The sequence below is a fragment of the Taurulus bubalis genome, assembly GCF_910589615.1.
Source record: "Taurulus bubalis genome assembly, chromosome: 14".
Lineage (NCBI taxonomy): Eukaryota > Metazoa > Chordata > Actinopteri > Perciformes > Cottidae > Taurulus > Taurulus bubalis.
Genome location: NC_136602.1, coordinates 26257958 through 26277418, shown reverse-complemented (window position 1 = coordinate 26277418; position 19461 = coordinate 26257958). Strand labels below are relative to the sequence as shown.

The window sequence follows — 19461 nt, the reverse complement described above, 5'->3', positions numbered from 1 at the left end:
GCTTGAGGGGCTGCGGTCCCATTGACGGTTCCGTCTCCCTGACAGCAGCATCAGCATCAGCAGCAGCAGCAGCGGCGGCGCTGCAAAACAAGAAGTCGCCGCCTCGCCCCGCAGCCGGACCACCGGACCGACGGAGACCTGAGCCGCCTCCAGAGGACCGGACCCCCTTTTCCCCCTCACCCCCCACCCCGCACCCACCTCTCTCTGCCCCGGCCTCAAGGAAGTAAGGAAGGAAGGAAGGAAGGAAGCGAGATCCTCCTCCCGTGTGCCATCGTCGCCGACCGACCGCCGGAGATATGGACTCCCCGTAATACGGAGGTGGCGGAGGGGAGAGGCGGGCGGGCGGGCGGTGGGAGGGGGGTGGGAGGGGGGAGAAGACCGCGGAGCAGCGGGAGGGAGGAGGAGGAGGAGGACGAGGAGGAGGAGGAGGAGAGGAGGCTGAAAGCGGCAACCGGGAACCGACGCGCTACCGCCGCTGCCGCCGCCGCCGCCGCCGCCGTCACCGCTGCCGCTACTGCCGCAGCTAGCGCCGACTCTGCCGCTGCCGCCGCCCTGGGTGCCCGTCACCGCCGCCATGGGAACTCCGCATCAGTCGCTCCAACCGCCGCTTTGTCCGTGGGTCATGTCGTGATCCGTGGGCTCCGCCAGCGGGTTTTCTATCCGTGATCCCGACCGAGGCGAGGAGGAGGAGGAGGAGGAAGAGGAGGAGGAGGATATAGGGAGGGAGGGAGGGGAGGTGGTGGGGAAGATGTTCGCCTCGGTGGGCCCTCGGGGCGGCCCGCGCCCACCGGTCGCCCCGGCCATCCCGGAACCGGACCTGAGCCATCTGACGGAGGACGAGAGGAAGATCATCATGGCGGTGCTGGCTCGGCAACGGGAGGAGGAGGCGAAAGAGGAGGCCATGACAAAGTAAGGGGGAGATAGAGAGGGGAAGTGTGTGTGTGTGTGTGTGTGTGTGTGTGTGTGTGTGCGCGTGCGTGTGTGCGTGTGTGTGAGAGAGAGAGAGAGAGAGAGAGAGAGCGACAGAGAGAGAGCGTTACTGGGTCTGGGCTAAATCCGTTCTGAAGGTCCACCTTGGTTCTCTCTTGTGGATGAGACGTTTCCAGCATCACTCCACTGTATCCGACCATGCGTGTGTAGCTGTGTAGCCCATGTGTGTCCACTTGTGTGTGTGTGTGTGTGTGTGTGTGTGTGTGTGTGTGTGTGTGTGTGTGTGTGTTTCATCCCCCCCACACACACACACACTCACTCACTCACTCCAGGCCCATGCAGGCTACAGCTGTGGTGCCAGAGAGAACAAGCAGCGTACACCAGGTCCACTCCACCGCTCCTGCAAGAGAGGCTGTAACTTTGCTCAGGAGGGAGGAAGAAGGAGAGGATGGTGGGAAGGATGAAAGGGGCGTGTCAACCTTGCGTGCCTCATCATCATCATCATCATCATCATCATCATCATCATCATCATCATCATCATCATCATAATCATCATCATCAGCGGCATCACACGCCACTCAAGACGACAAAACCGATTTCCTCATCGGGCACCTGTCTCCCTTAATGTCACCGCATGTCATTCACTTGGACTTGGACTTTTTCCCTTGGATGTTTCATCTTCACGGTGGGTGCCCCCCCCCCCCCCCCCTGCTCACAGAAGGCCTCGGCTTTAAGGGGGTAGTGGAAGTAGAACCCTCCCTGTTGGCTTTTATCTGTGCAGCATCCAATCTCAACAGCTGCTGTCTTCAGCTCCTGGGGTGCGGTTGAGCCTTTTTCTCAGCCGTATGCGCCGTATGTAGGCCAGTGCTCTTGCAGAGGAGCAGTTCGCACAGGCTGTTATAGAACCAGTAGGCCTATAACAGGGGGGGCTGTGTGTGTGTGTAATGTCATTTTGCATCATGGAGTGACTTTTATCCACGGCGTGCATCCTCCTCCATACATGCATGCAGAGAGAGAGGCCTCCTACAGATTTGATTTGTCCCCCCCCCGAATCCGGTGCGAAAAAAGAAAGAAAACGGACCCACAACCGCCCGCCCCCGCTTCCTCAGGACCCAGAGAACGCATCAAGTCGATGCCTTTTCCCCGCGTTTCTTTTTTCTGCATTGGAGCTGCACGCACGGCCGGGGCAGATAGAGAGATATAAACCGAACCCACCTAAGCGAGGCGCTCCTCTAGCTTCTTTTTCTTTTTCTTTTTTACATCCTTGTTCTATTTTAAGCCTCTGTGTGCGCCGGACTGATAGCCCGGCGCTGGAAACGGAAGATCGATTCATTGCATCTAAAAGAAGGAAATGTCCAACACATGAGCTCTGGCTCTAAGTGGCTATGCATCATTTTCAGTAGAGAGAGTGGCCGTGGATTCACTCGTATCGCACTGTGGCGGCTGCAAAATAAAGGCAGGCTGTCAGCACATGCATGTCTTAACCTATATTGGCTTCTGCGCCGTCCCCATCCCCTCTCATCACTGTTTGGATGGAGATTGCGAAGCGGTGTGTGCGCGCGTGTCTTTACGATCTGCACTGCACTGGTTGACTAATACATGCATGGTGAGTGTACTAGCAGTAGGGCCGTGTGGGTTGTAATGCAGAGAGGCTGAGGATGCACCGCTCTTATACGCTCGCCATCAGCTGTTAAAGCATGCAGGATCACAGGATCTGTGTACGCGTCACTCCCTGTCGGTGTACGGCCACAGCGACGATGATGTAACGGGAGAGAAACTGTGGCGTCCTGTCCGTAATCACCGTGCGGTAAAGTGGTGTGTGATTTACACAAAGACAGATGGATAAACTGTAAATGACCTCCCTTCTTTTAAAAGCCTAAATCCCAGTTACATAAATGGAAAGTACAGGAGCAGAGTACAGTAAAGCTCCTCCCCACGGCCACATAACAAAGCATCCTCGAGGAGCGTTCCCTCACTGCGTGAGCAAGATAAGAGTTCCCCTAAAGACGCGTGCATTTGATTGATACAGCCAAGCACAAGTGATCAATGGAACTGAAGTCAGCAGCTGTATGCTTTTGCATTGCATTGCAATCTTTTAAAGGGAAAGTTCACCCCAAAATCAGAAGTACACATATTTCCTCTTACATGTCATGCTATTTACCAGTCTGGATTGTTTTGGTGTGAGCTGCAGAGTGTTGGAGATATCGGCCGTAAAGATGTCCGCCTTCTCTCTAATATAATGGAGCTAGAAGGCTCTCTGCTTGTTCATGGCGTCCTGGTCGGGCCGAGCTGTAACGTTCGCTAGCTCAGTGGCGCTAGCTCAGTGGCGCTCGCTAAACTAGTTGTGTTACTCATTTCAGTTCGGTTAGCGGGAGTAGTTTGTGAGAAAGAAACTAGTTCCCACGTTCTGTGAATTATCTTGAATAACCGGTTCATAAAATTCATGAAAAAGACATTGTTGTTGAGTTAAAAAAAAAGTATTACATTGGTGCTTTGAGGGCCATCCGGTCCTACTATTTTGAAGAGAGGGTCAATGTCTCGACGGCCAATACCTACAAAACTAGGAAGCTCACTCCAAAATCATCTTGATTAACAGTTAGTGTGTCTGAAATATTTATTCACAAGATATGATGTGTGGCAGTTATGTGTTTGGCAGGGGCAAAGACACTTTGTTATCCAATACTTTTTTTTTTTCAGGGGTGAACTGTTGCTTAAATGTCAGTATTAACCTTACTCTCTGGAATGAATACACATCCGCTACAAAAGCAGATGTGTATTCAAGTATATTTGTGCGTCTGTTGCTTCCTCGTCTAGATGAGCGACTTTACTTTAGATTTTTTAGCGGATCTAGACGTGATTCAATAAAAACAATGTTGTCATCTGTAGAGAAACTCCAGAGAGCTAGGAAACATCTCACAAAATCAAATACAACATCTTAAAGTCAGGCTTTTACTTATTGTCAAGAGTTGAATCTCTCTGAGAAAAAATAAACCAGACCTTTAAGGGAAAGGTTTGGGGATGGCTCAGATTGCACAATAAGTAGCTGTCATGTTGGATGTAAATTACGGGTACTGTGATAAATGCAGACCCCACTGTTCAGATTAGATATTTAAAAATGTTTTTTATGGATATGTTTGTTTTTTATTGACAATAACACGATATATTGCCTTGCTTTCAGTATCGCAATATACATATTGAATCGTAACCCCTGTATCATGATAAATCGTATCGCCAGATGTTTGCCATTACACAGATCTATGATACAAGTCCAGTCTTGTCTTTTCCCCTAAATTACACAACATGCACGTGTGGGAACAGATTCAGATCATCTTTATGTTATGAATCATGAGCCCAGGGATCGGAAATTAAAAGCACAGCATTTTTATGATGACAATTGAATGTGGATCTGTATAATAAAGTCAGTTTTGGCGCTGACAGCGGTCCAAATCACGTCACAGAAAAACATTTTGTAAATCCTACTGATGGTACTTAAGACATTAGTCTTACATTTTCAGACGTCCCTTGGCTTCCATTCATTTTCACACAGACTGAAAATGTCTTAGCAAACTGTGCATTTATATTTGTCTCAGGAACATTATTCTTATAAGCTAATAGACTTTTCAATCTGCATTTCAAGTGAATGGAAACCAATGGACATCTGAAACACTGCAACACGATTCGAAATCCAAAAATGTGTTGAATTACAAAGAAAAAGCTGAAAAATGAATACCACAAAAAATAAAAGCTCTTTTTTAATCTTGTAATTAAACACCAAACTCCAGTTATAATCTAGACCTATAATTTAAAAATGACATAATTTGAGGAAAAAGTAGCATATCTGTCCCTTTCAGGATTCCCAATGTGCAGAAAGCGTCTAATAATGAGAAGGGTACCCACAGTGTGTTGCAGATAAAAAAGACATGCCTGTTTTAGGCACCGTGGGCGTTGACGGGGATTTCTCTCTTGCGTTTCCTCTGTGATCTGAATGATCAGAGCCCACTGTTCATGTTTATGGATGAGACGGTTTCCAATCGCACAGCGAATGTGTCCGTGGACGCATCGAAAGCACGTCATTGTTGTTTAAAGCCGGTCTTTAACGCCTAAAGGTACCCGTGACACCGCAGTGAGAGTCTAAACGAGAATGTCTTTCAAACCCAGGCGACGCAAAATAGCTGCACTGAGCCTCTATGCTTTTAAATCATAACTCTGCGACAATTCATTAAGCGGGAGAACATAATCAGAGCCAACTCAAGCCTTACTGCACAAGGTTTTATGAGGATATGAGGATATTGACATTTGAAAGCTAGCAGTTACTCCTAGGAAAGCTTAGCATAATATAATTAAACCCAGAGCTAACTGGGCAGTCTGGACAGACTAGCCTGGCTCATATTCAGCTATTTTAAATTCTTATTAACATAAGAGAGGCAGAAAGTCAGAGCTTCATTCTGTCCAAAAACAAATCTACAGAAATGCAAGAGTCTTTAACACTTTCCTAACTATGTGTTTCAGAGAAGAGAAGCCAATCCAAGCAAGAACGCTGAACCTGGTTGGGCAGAAGAAACCTCCGCAGCAAAATGACGTCCGGTAAGTTGCAACCGTGGTCTTTGTCAACCACTCACTCTGTATCACCTGGTTGATATGGAATTTAAAGGGGACATATTTGGTTTGCGAGGAAAATACGGTGCGCTGGTTCCATAGGCTGTATACAAGAAGTGGACCTGGTCATCGTGACGTCACATTGGTTTGTGGACTGCCAGTTTGAAGTCTCAAGTTTGCCGATTTTGCCGTCACCATCTTAAATTACTGCCATCGGCATGTTTTTTTTTTCTTCCGCAACCAATGAACAGAAGTTGCCATACTTGGAATGCGGAGGAGGGATGTAGAGAAGCCGTATCCGTCTCTGGTAGCGACCTGTCGATCACATTAATCTCATCCTAAAGTATACTCTGCTTTATTGTCTATTTTACTCGAAATTGGACCGTAATTTACCAAATGAACATCATGCTGTATTAAAGACTTTGAACTAGAGATTGAGACCATGAAACCTATGTTTACAATGTTTACAGAGGTAATAAATCAAGTAAAAAGTAGGGTCATTTTCTTAGTCTTCTTTTTGTGAGTCGCCCCCTGCTGGTCAGTAGAGAGAAGTCACGATTTTGACTTCCGCATTGGCTTCACTCGGCAGAACCGGAGGTTGCCGCCTGGCTGGTTCTAATGAGCCTGCATGTGACATAGGAAGCCAGATCTGAATGGGTTTTCTTGTTTCACGTTTTTCGGATCGGTAGCTACCGCAGAAGATACCCATGTGTGTGCACAAGCACTGAAAAACTGCGATCAAACTTTTATTACAGACTCAAGGTCCAGATAATACAAAAGACATACATAGAATAAAATACATAAAAGCACAATTACAATACATAGACCTACCAAACTTGCGTGAGAGAATGTTTGCTATGTCCCCTTTAAAATGATTTTTAATGGCCCAAAACAACCTCCAACCAAGGGCTGGCAGTCTCTTCCTTTGCCTCACATTCATGTTATTGTTGTGAAATCTATTCCACACCTTGGATGAGTCAACAGTACAAAAGATACACTCGTGCTCTGTTACCTCTCTTTCGAAAGCGTGACTCAAGCCATTATTATGGTCCTCTTAAATTGAACTCCTCATTTTAGATTTATATTTAGAGAATATACCTCAGTTTGTGTCACAGGAAAAAATATTTCATCAAAGCCACACTTCTTTACCCTCAGAGTGAGTTAACATCCATAATTTGCAATTCAAGTCTGTGTATAAACAACCACTGATCAAGTAACCACACACACACACACACACACACACACACACACACACACACACACGCACACACACACACACACACACACACACACACACACACACAGAAGCCCAGTCACTGTCCATCATTTATCAGACAGAAACTACTTCCGCAGTAGAGTCGGACATGGCCAGCGTGATAAATCCAGTCCAGATCCGGTTGAGTCATTACAGTTTAGCTAATGTTGTCGTCCTCCTCCATAGAATTGGCTCAGGCTGGATTCAGATGCTCTTTGTGTCTCATGGTTTGCTCAGCTCTCCTGCCAAGCTGCTCATCTGGAGGAATGACTTTCCATCATGTGCGCGCACCACATGTTTCAGTTCAATGTCTTCTCACTTGTATCTGGGATTTCACATGAGCTTGGAAAAACAGTTGGCCATCCGTGACATTGTGATATTTGACATATAGTAAATAACTAGTTATACTTTCCCACAGTAAATCCCCCCAAAAAACAACTGTGGCACAAGAGCTAACCACACACTAGCCGGCTACACTAGCCTCTACTGCTCTCCAAGCTAGCTGCTGCTACTGTATAGCTCAATTGGTCACGAACAGAACAACGCAGCTCATTCAAGAGACTTTGTACCATGAACTCCTGTCTCTTAACTGTCGACCAACCGTCCGCTTTTGTGAAGGGTTATATAAAAATGAGTGGTGCTAATAAGCTGTAGCTTCCTCTGTTTACTACTTTAGCTACTTTTTCCTCGAAGGCTAGTATGGAATGCACAAGTTGACTAAAGTTAAACTCATCATGAAAGATTTGTGCGACTTTTTGAAATGCCACGTCTTTATTCTTCATTTGCGCTGTTTCTGTATCACTCCTTGGACGAGCTAAAGCCTGTCAAACCCGTCGAGCTCAAGCTAGCTAAAAGTTTTCATGGCATACCCCACCCAAAATGTGACTTTTTCCCACTTTAAATCAGACTACAATAAAAGGCTGTTTTTAGTGTTAATAGTGTCGCACAGTATCAGGGATTCTATCTGTCACAAAGGGATGTAACAGTAATTAATTTGACCAAAGCCATATCAAGCATCTCTACATCACTCCTGCGCATTACACACACAGTAAAAACATTTCTAAATAAAAAAAGAGCCTCTGGGTGAAAGTGAATTGCAGTATATCCCACTTTATCTAACATGTTTTACTTTCCCAGAAGAAAACAAGTGTAACATATAAGTATATATAATATATATACTTATATGTACTCGTTAACATTACGCAACTTACTCTGAATGCTGCTTTCAAATTTTGACCCGCCTGTCTGAATCCATGATATGCTCTAGGAAGCTTACCCGAACCCACATTCATCACTTTCACTCACCGACAATATGATGTGTGTGTGACGTGTGTGTGACGTGTGTGTGACGTGTGACATTGTGCCGCAAGTCCACACGAACCATCATGCAATGCAGCGGGTGTGTAAATATGACCTGCAAAATAATACGAACATATGAGACCGGTCGATCGGTGCGTCTGCGTTTGTTACCAAGTGTGACAGCAAAGCGATCAGAATGCGATAGATCTCCCAATCCTGTCACAGTGGCAACACATTTATAGCCATGGCTCCTGAGATTCATGGGTACTGTAGTATTTCATGCTATTTCACATGAGCAAAGTCCATTTTTTTTATATTTATTCCAAATATTTATTTCTCTTGAAATTATCGAGGAGACCCCAGTAAAATGTCAATAACATTGATTTAATTGTTTAAAGTACACTTTCATATGCAAATCTACATTATAACAAATACTCAGTGGGGCCAACCTCTTTACTTCTATATTCCTCTAAACTTGTAGACTCGCTTCCATCCCTTTGCAAGCTTGCCAAGTAACGTCATACCGAGAATGCAGGTGTTCAGAGGTTATCTTTCACTGAAGCATCGCCTCCCATCTCGTCTCCAATTAGTGGGGATTGGATGCTTGATGGGTTGGTCAGGAGCCATTCTTCATAAACTCATTCTTCTAGGGTCAATGATCGTCTTCCTTCACTGCTGTGTGTGTGTGTGTGTGTGTGTGTGTGTGTGTGTGTGTGTGTGTGTGTGTGTGTGTGTGTGTGTGTGTGGTTACTTGATCAGTGGTTGTTTATACACAGACTTGAATACTTGAATTGCAAGTTATATTTGAAACACTCCTTGATGTCAAATGAGCGTCTCTGTCCCCGCTGGCTTATTTGCGCATCAAAATGTGAGTTTCCACGTGTTTCTATTCGCAGTGACCTCTGCAGCCGGCAGTGTCTTTTTTCTTTTTTCCCCCTGCCGCACAATGATCAAAGGATAAAGCTTGTTTATGTTCTCTTTGTGTGCACTGTATGTGTGTGTGTGTGTGTGTGTGTGTGTGTGCGTGTGTTGTTGGAACCGAGAGTGAGGTGGGATTACAGAGGAAGTCAGCTGGAGCACATCTGCTTCTCTGAGGAATCCCACAACATGGCCCCCTGTTTATAACGTTATACAATCTGTGCCTCTCCGGTCAGTATTCCCCCACATTATTCACCAGACGTTATGCAGTCAGTATTCCTGCAGTAGTCCTTCTGCAGAGGCCCCTGAGGTGGGACTGAGATAGCGGTGTGTCTATGAAGGGATTCTATAAACCACGAGGACTGTTAAGCTCCTCGAGGCACATTCATGGATGTTGGGCTTCCTGAATACACTTGACTTGACTTGTTAAAGTAGCAGTGTGCAAGATTTAGTGGCTTCTAGTGGTGAGGTTGCAGATTGCAACCAACTGAATACCCCTCAGCTTACCCCTCCCTTTCCAAACGTGTAGGAGAACCTATGGTGGTCTCTAGAGCAGGTATGGGCAAACTACGGTCTGTTGGGCTTTTTAATCCGGCCTGTCGAATATTGGTACAAAATTGTCCAAATTGGAGTAAAGGGCATTCATTTTGCCTTTTTCCTGCAATACCCGGCGGTTCAGTTGATCCCACTCCCCACTCTAATAGCTCTTAGATCTTGAGAACCATTGCATTCACTGATGAACACCTCCGATTTATCCTGAGGATTGCCACACCCAAACTGTCACCAAACGTTGATGCACTGGCAAAAAAGGTTGACCAACAACACTGTTCCCACTGAAATTAAATATACGTTTTCTTTACTTTTTTAGTTAATGGCTTTTACTTTTAGTTTATATTAGTTCACACACACACTCTCCATCCATCTGATACTGGCCCGGCCCGTCTGTCAAATTTTAAAACTCACTGTACACCCTGAGACAAAACGTTTGCCCACCCCTGCTCTAGTTGCTTGTTTGGTTTGTCCGCTCTGGGCTACCGTAGGAATGTGGCGGTGCAGCATGGTGATTCCGACATGCCTACCCGTTGGCTTTAAAAAAAACAATTTGTATTTTATGTCAGAGTAATAACGAGAGAATCCCTCCCTTTATTACTTATAATAATACAAAAACCTCACCATGTAGTTATGAATTAGGGCTGCACGATAATGCAAAATATACTGACATTGCAATATTTTATTTTCTGCAATATATATTGCAATATGAAACAATACAAGAAAGCTGCTTTTAAAAGTTAAATGGAAGTGAATGGCAATGGCACGGCAAAAAACTGCCAGACGGGTCGGGTGGGTTCGGCGACATCTGCGGTGGGAGAGCTCATAATGGAGAGCTTTGGTCATTCCTTTACTCATTTCAATCAGCTCAGGGAAACCCTGGATGGCAGGCTGTCCGCTGTGTGTTTCTCAAGGCATAATGTTTATTCACAGAATCATTCAGTCTGTAGGAAATAAAGTGGGCAGGGAAACCTGGCTGCTGCCGGTCAGTTCTTGCCAGACGTTCGTCAGGTTGATGGGCTCAGTAGAGACAGAACGGACTTCTGGTGAGCCGCTAATGGAGCTGCTGGCGATCTCAAAGCGCTCAGAGAGGACGGCCTGTTCTCAACTTGACCACTGAGTACTTTTGAGTCCATCTCTCTGGGTTTTTGAACTTATAAAAAGCCCAGAAGCTGCAGATGTTTCCGAGTCTGCAGGGGAACAAGTAATCCTTCAGCTGTAGTTAATCCCCATATGCAACAACGTGTGTCATTAACGACCTTGTGTTACTGAATGCATCTTTAAATGAGCATTTTCCCTATGTTATTTGGTCTTGTATGTTGTATGTAAATGCAGTCGTTTTGTATTCCAGTGTATCGTGGTCACAAAATATAACTCCTGAGATGAAATGGGTTGAATAGGAGCTTCACAGGATCTTCTGGTCGCCGCTGTAAAGGCACCGTGGATGTAATGCGGTGTAAAGATGTTTACACTCCACAACGCTAAATGCTGATTGGTGCCAGGTGTCCTCTGAAAGCAAGGTACCATGGCGACGGCCCAGCATCCCCGTAGTAACCTCGTGACCCCCAGGGAATGTCGAGGAGTCACTTCCTCACTTCCTTTAGGGATTGGCTGTTATCCTGGTCTTCCCATGAGCCTCTGCTGCAGCGGGGACCCCGGGGGGAGGGACTTGACACACTCTCACTTACATTTCTGCACGCTTGAGATTTCCATCTTTACTGAATAGGAAGGAATTTTATGAATTGATGGTGTGAACACAACGTTCTATTATCACACAGTGTAGAGTATACATGCTGAGGATTTACACATTTATGATGCTTATTTAAAAAACAAAAAATACATCCGATAGTAGTTAACAACATTGGGAACGCGGCGATATTGTGATGGAGTCTGATGGAACAAACATGAGCAGTCAGACCACCTGTCTGATTTTACCTAGGGCTGGACCCAAATGCTCAACTGTTCGGATGTGCGCTCGTTGGGTGGGTATTTGGTAATACATTTTGGGGTTGGCTAAGTGAGACATGTGGACGCTCATGGTGGCAGTTCAAGGCTACATTTTTGTGTGTGAGTGTGTGTGAGTTTATGCAGAGCCACCTCGCCCACGGCAAAAATGGCAAATCTGGCAATTTGGCAAAGGGATTTTAATGAACGCAGTGCAAAGTTCCACTATACGTTCCTCTACCGGCATCCTTGCCAGCTAGTATTGGCATCAGTGGATGTTGAATTGCTTGCTAGAAGCCAGTGAGTTTTGTGAAGATAGCAAGCTTTGTTATGCTAGCAAGCTATCAAGCTAGTAAGCTTTATTATGCTAGCAAGCTTTATTATGCTAGCAAGCTAGCAAGCTATTGGACTCGGCTGCAATCAGACCTGTCTTGTTTTGGACACAGGTCCTTTCCAAATCACAGAAATAATTTGCTCGAGGAAGCCAACGTTTACGTTTCAGACAAAACAAATAAGTGGGTTTGTTGTCTCAACCAGAGATTGTTTATAGGAAGTGGACGTAGTCTTCGTGACGTCGCCCGATAGTTTGTGGATTGCCGTTTTGAAGCCTTAAGTTTGGCGATTACTTATGGCCGTCGCCATGTTGCTGTTTTTTACAACCAATGAACAGAAATTACCATATTTGGAATGCGGTGGACGGTGGACTGACGTAGAGACGTCGTATACTGTCAATCACAGAACGCCTGCCCTAAAGCATACGTTGCTTTATGGTCTGTTTGACTCTAAATGGATCATAACTTACGAACTGAACATCATGCTGTATTGAAGAAAACTCGAAACTAGAGATTGAGGCCATGTTTACAATGTTTACTGAGGTAATAAATGAAGTGAGAAGTTTCTCAGAGACTTCTATACAATCTGACTTCTTTTTGCCACCAGAGGAGTTGCCCCCTGCTGGTCAGTAGAGGTACTGCATGCCGTAAGACCTTTCCGCATTGACTTCACTCTGCAGAACCAGAGGTTGCCGCCTGACCTCAACCTCACTAAGTTTTTCATTAAATTGTCCTGAACCTAACAAAGTTAGAAACTGAATTTACTGCGATGAAGGAAGTTTATTTTTAAAAGACCAAGATAATGTAACGAGGAGAAGTTGCTTACGAAAATGCACATAAAATGAGGAATAACTTTTAGTAAGATATTTTACAAGCTGTATGAAGATAAGTTGACAAAGCAAAACACTGCTTCTCTTCACCGAATGAATCAGGGCACATGAGTCGCTGCCGCAACCACCACCAATAGTTTGCACGCTAAATGTCGCATTTTGAACAACCTCTTAATACAAAAGTAGAGTGTACATGGCAATGTGGGAATACACGCTACGTGTGATTGTGTGTCGAGGAGTATTCGGGTATCTGTGTATGTCCGTGTGTGTCTGTGTGTATACATGCTGTTTGCGTGTGTCTGTGTGCATACATGCTATGTGTGTGTGTGTCCGCGTGGATACACGCTGTGTGTGTGTGTGTGTTTGTGCTGCCTGGCTGTGTATGGCGTTGCCAGGCCATATGGAGCGCTGTCTGGGGAGCACACTACCCACTTAGCTCTGCTGTTGGCTCTGGTGCTCTCTCCATCTGTCCCTCCTGTCTTTCTCTCTCTCTCTCTCATTCCGCTCTCCATCCCTCTGTCTCTCTCTCTCTCCTCTTTCTCTGTTTTTCTTCTCATCTCTATCTTTTGTTCCATCTATCTTATATTTAATTTCTTGATATCTCGGAGCTCGCTCTTTTTTTCGTTTCTCTCTTTCCTCTTCTACACTTGGTGCTTCGTCTCATCTTAAACGTGATCCAAAAATAGGCTTCCTTAGGTATTTGTCCAATTACAAGTGTGTGTGTGTGTGTGTTCATATATTGTTGTGTGCACTCAAATAAATCAAGTGTGCGTGACAGAGCTAAGTGTGTTCTCAAGCACTCCTCTTCGCCCACTTTCTTTCCATTTGGTGGTAATTGCTATCATCCCGCAGCCGCCGTGCTCTTGAACATCCACTCCGGTGCGAATGGCGACGGGGTTCGGAGCTGACAGAACCCGACTAGAGCTGACGAACGGCCTCCTGTGGGCTATGGACAGTCTGGGCCGTCTATTTAAAGGGGAAGGTTGAGGCTGTTGCTGTTGGCTCATTGACATAACGTGGTAACACAGTGCATGCTTCGAGCTACCTTCCTAAACCACCCATAGACTGTAAATAAGAAGTGGAATTAGTCCTCTTGATGTCACCCGCTGGTTTGTGGACTGCCGGTTTGAAGCCTTGAGTTCGGCGTTCTGGCTGTCGCCATCTTGGCTTTTTGCAACCCGTGAAATGTAAGTGACCATATTTGGACTGTGGAGGAGTGACGTAGAAACGCTATATACGGTTCTGGTAGCGGTAGCGACCTGTCAATCACAAGATAGCCCCACCCTAAAGCATATTATTTACTAAATGATCATCATGCTGTATTGAAGAAGACTCAAAACTAGAGACTGTATACAATCAGACTTCTTTTTGCAACCTGCTAGTTCATTTATGTTGTTTCTGTACGAACATCTTACACACAAAAAGACAGCAGACAACAATAAACCATGAGTTTTGTTAAACGGTTATGACGCGGCACATAGTTATCTTGTGTCGGCAAAGTGAGGACATGTGGACGTTCATGACGGCAGTTCAATTGAGAAGTTGGGGCATTTTCTCAGAGACTTCCATACCATCTGACTTCATTTTGCAACCAGAGGAGTCGCCCCCCTGCTGGCCAGTAGAGAGAATGCAAGTTGAAAACACCTTTGAATTGGCTTCACTTCTCAGAACGGGAGGTTGTCCCTGGATCCAAACCAGCCTTCCCTCATCCCAGCTGACATGCTGTGCATCCACAGCTCCAGCATGCGTGCAGCAGCACATGGGGTGCTCATTACCTTTTACCTGAAGTGCAATGGGATCAAGTATAAGGGGATTATAAGCACTGAGTTTGTGGTAAACTATGAGCTGCTGTTGGAGAGCCTCATCCTGTAGGGGCAAACATAAATAAAACATGAGGAGAAGCACTTTGCTCTACGGTGAGAAGGTCTGATATGAACTATAAACACTACGGGAAAGTGACTTTGGTTGTATTTTTTGTATTTTGGCCAATTACTGCTGGAGAGACAGAGACGGGGCAGTGACGATATCAGCAACTGAGAATCACACATTTCCTGATAGCGAGCAGCATTTAAAAAGCAGAACGGGCGGAAAAAACGGCAGCGAAGGAGCGAGGACGAGGGGTGAGGCACATCCATAGAAAGAGGAGGAAGAGTGGAGGAGGGAGTGAAGAGGAAGGAGGCGAAGAGGAAGGAGAAAAGTGCAGGAGACGCACAGGAGGGAGTTGGTTTGGTGAGCTAGTTGAAGGCATCACATCCACTCGTACCGCATTAAATCACAACTGTCAGCATCGACATGAGTCATCACTTTTCGTCTCTGTTGGGAATTCCCCCAAAAAACTAATCTGTTCTTCTTTAGTATATGTTATAACCAAATCTTTCAATGCTTTAAAAACATTATTAGAGACGATTATTAAAGAGAAGGCAGACAAGTGCCTCCTCACCAATGAGTTGTAAAAACTATCCATATAGCGGAGAGAGTGTGATATCAGGAAGGGATGGGAGGATGATGGGAGGGGTGGGGGAGGGGAGAGTGAGAGTACATCCGAGCAGCTCAGCATGGAGACTTCTCTGACGGAAGTGAGGGTGAGGGGAAGGGACGGGATGGAGGAGGAACAACAGAGCTTGGCACAGACAGACAACTAGAGGGCGAGAGGTTCTCCGTGTCCCTGCTGCCATATGCTGAGCAGCCAGGCCACAGGAGAAACACATCATACAGGCACTGAAAAGGCTAATTGTACTGTAGGAAATAATCACGTCCATCAAATTCTTCATGCAGAGGTTTCTATTTTAAGTAGAATTGCAATGAATAACTAATAACTAAAACCCTGACTAAAGAAAACCGAATGAGTTTGACCAAATATGATGAAACTACCAAGGGCGTTTGACACAGGAGGAAGACTAAATAAAACAAAACATAGCTGTAAACACGACACAGTGGAGCGTTTAGCAGCTAAAGAGCCAGAACAGAGTTCACAGGAGAGAGAATATTGGACTTACATTCACCAGGTGGCCAGAAACACGACTCCAGATAATCGTTGCGTGGCTGTGTCTGCTGGATGTGTTTAAAAACAGTTAGCTAACACGCTAACTTAAAGATTATATGCTGCGTTCACAGCTTGCTAATTATCTCCCACCCCCCAAAAAACAATTGATGCAGGTTCAATTACTGTAGATTTGAGTGTTAGTACAATGTTTTTTTATTATGACAATTATTACCAAAAAGTTATTTTATCTCCCAGTAAGGCAAAGGTGATGTTAGCATGTCTATGCTACGCTAGCTACTGAAGGTATACACACATTCTGTGCTTTTTAATGATTGTAACAGTGAATAAAGACCGACGCGGCTTTACAGGAACACGGTTGCTCATTCATTTCACTGCTTTCACTTTTACACTCTAGCTTCTATCTTTATCTTTTCAAACAGTTTTTACTGCTCAATCAGTTTGGCATCCCGGATAAATCCTTCAAACACATATTGTAGACTCTTTTGTCTGCGTCTCTTTTTCAATTTACCAAAACATATTTCTTCAGGGAGTGCAGTTAGTGACAGTGTGGGCTCCATGGTAGCTCTGACAGCAGAGGAGGCCAGTTTTGTAATCCTAGAATGGCGATAAACTCTTTTTCTGCAAATAATAAGGTGTTAAAGTGTAGGTGGATCTCCCTTGCATGCAAACAAATCCATTTTCTGTATGCACACATACACACAAAGACACACGCTCACTCACACACACACACACACACACACACACACACACACACACACACACACACACACAGTTGCTGCAGACCGGAAACCCATTTCTAATCCTGCCATGCATTTTACCTTCCATTCAATTTCACAAATAGCATGAGAGGGAGGAAACTTTTTAATACTCGTCTAATATAGGACGCAAAATGAGTTCCAATCAATCTTCTAGATGTCTCCTCGACAGTAAATGTGTGTGTGTGTGTGTGTGTGTGTGTGTGTGTGTGTGTGTGTGTGTGTGTGTGTGTGTGTGTGGAGACTAGATTAAAAGACAGGACTGGGAAGGCAAAGAGGATGCTGAGAGGGAGACAGTTTGAGTTGCAGAGAAAGAAAACTTGTCAAGGTCTTTCCTCAAAGCTTCTCACAGCAGAGCTGAGTAACAAGGGACCGGGAGTTACTTTAAAAAATAAGTGTTGGGGAACAAATGGGAACGGGACGGAGTTCTTAATTTCTAAATGGCCACGAAGTGATTTTCTCTGACACTGACTCATTGTTATTTGATTCATGTCTGGCTGCCTTTTGAATATCGACCCAGGAACCAGGAGGAGTGACTCACACTCGGCCACACAGAGGCCTGAGTCACTACGGGGGAAGAGTCGAAGCTGGCTCCCAAACTCCAATCCTGAAGCCCCGCCTCCTGCTTTATGAAAGAGCCCGTTTGGCTCAGCAGCAGTAATGACGCTCAAGGACTGAAGGACTCAGCTCTTTTATCTGCTTTATTTTTAGACACATCGACTGTACGTCAAGCAGAGGGGTCCTTAACTTTTTTGGGGGGAGTTGTTTAACTGGAGCTTTAAGCTTTGATTGAGGATTCAGGCTCTGGGAGAGAGCGGCCCAAATCCATTTTGGGAAGCAATTGATAAAATTGAAAGGAAGCTTTGCGAAATAACCTTGATGTCGTTAGCGGTGAGAATGCAGTGGAGACGCAATGAGGATTGTTCCTTCAAATATGAGAATAATGTACTTTTCGAGTCGTGGTCGGTTGAAAGTGATCAGAAGCCAGCTCATGAAATGTGTTGATTATTATTACTAAGCCGGTGTTTAGCTGCATTTTTCTTATCGTCAACAAATCCCCAAGGAAAAGGCTGAATCAACCATATCTAAAAACACCTCAAAATATATATATTTTCTTTTATCCGTGGATTAACAGAGATCTGGTTAGTGTTAGTGGCTCTCAGGGGCCCCAACTGTGACCATTTACTGAATTAATGGTTTGTTTGGCACCCATCATCTTTCGGTCTTATCTTAATACCTTTCTGTTGCGCTGACTGTAGTGATGCCAGCTGACCGCGGCTTTTGCTCATTTCAGTAGATTCGCTTGGCCATGGCTGATATTTATGTGTGATTGATTTAGGATAAACTACAGTGTGTGTTCCTGGTCATAAAGCTATGTCACCCGTCATGCCGTACTTCATTTATGTGTTTTTAATGCTTTTAATGGAGCTCTATGGCACAGAGGATTAAGATATATCAGTGTTTGACTAAGCAAGGCAAACTTTATTTGTGTAGCACATTTAGTACAGCAGGGTAATTACATTTACTTTACAGGGTTATTAAAGTACAGCTAATGTTAAAGTGTGTTGATTTGTGGCTCGTCGCGCAGTTTGTTTCCAATGAAACCAGCAAATGTTGGCATTGTATGTTTCTTCACACCAAGATTTACGTCCAATGACGATGTTTATAAACCAAAAAATAGGTTTAATTAATGCGTTTTTATATTAGCCTCGTGTCACATTCACACTCACAACGGTCAAGTTCAGACAACAACATTAATAGGTTAGCGCTAGAAGAATGATCATGTTTTCTGTTTAAATGATAATGTAACAAATCAACAACAGCAACAAAGGAACCAGCATAATAGCAACCTCCACTTTCTTATACGACGCAAAGAAACACGCGTTCACTTCACATTTACTTTTGATTTGACACGGACTGCGGCTTCCTGGGTGAAAGTCCTGTGCTGGTTTGACCTGTCCTCTGCTTAGCGGACCTTCAACTTTCAATAACGGACCCTCGATGTATCCCGTCGTTTGCAAACGCAAAAACATTGACGTATTCGACGTATTCGACGTATTCGTGGTTTGGGGAAACATACAAGACCAAGCTTTTTGCATGGCGGCTGGGTTGCTGTGTTAGCAGTCACACACATAGACACACACAGAGCCTGCGTGTGCAAGAGGGCGGGGCGTCGCTCAGTGTTCCCATGGCGACCGCGTCTTATCGCTCAGCAAGTTGAAGACTGATTGAGATTGTACGAGTCAAATGTTACAAAACTGTTGCCCGTGTCCACAGAGTGCTTTCTTTACAGAAAAATACACAGATTTTCAACTTGAAGCGCTTGGAGCAGCCACACAATTTTTTTTCAATATTTTTATTGTGGAGTATTTCTTTTTGGGGGGTTTATGTATGACCTGTGAACAAGCAGACACTCAATCTAGTGGCATCTTTACTGGAATGTGACCTATTTTTCTTTCTTCATTAATTTTCTTTTTTTCTCCAATATAGCTTCAGCTACTTGTTCTTAGTAGCTTGATTGTTCTCCCTCTGGTAGTTCGGTTTAACCTCTTCCAGTGTGGAGCTTGCAAAGCTTTCAGAGCAGCTTCTGCAGCATAGAACACATTTGTTGTCCAAACAGTATTAAAAACACACCAGTGGGTGACATGTATTTATTACCACGAACACACACACACAATGTCATTTATTTTGACTCAATGCTGCTGCCGGAAATACTCACTAGAGCACAACTTTCAAAATTCAACAATGTTTGTTAAAAACTACAGCGCCCAGCTGTTTTAAGAAATGTACTGAATTTAAAAAAACAAAAACAACTATACACCCATTTTTTCAGATTGAAGCCACAGCGCCGTGCGTCACGTGCTTTATTGATAACGGTCAAAAGGCTGCTATAAATTAATTGTTTTCTGACAAAAACAACTAATTGTATAGTTGGTTAAGTTTAACCAACTTAAACTACAACTTCTATGAGATGTACAAGCAGGGAGCAAGTTTAGTTGGTTGACAGTAATACAAATATGGAATAATGCCAGCCTTTAGTTGTCAGTAT

The 19461-nt window shown here is 44.7% G+C and overlaps 1 protein-coding gene across 3 annotated transcripts in view; it reads left to right on the top strand.

The window, feature by feature from the left end:
• Positions 1–748: 748 nt before the first annotated feature.
• The window catches only part of rims1a (regulating synaptic membrane exocytosis 1a), a gene marked incomplete at both ends in the record, with an annotated part of 84548 nt that continues 65835 nt past the window's right edge, over positions 749–19461 (top strand). For all 3 annotated transcript variants that reach the window (XM_079229580.1, XM_079229578.1, XM_079229579.1), the window contains 2 exons: positions 749–909; positions 5440–5514. In XM_079229580.1, the coding sequence (XP_079085706.1) occupies positions 749–909; positions 5440–5514 (236 nt within the window). The remainder of the gene's footprint in view (positions 910–5439; positions 5515–19461) is intronic.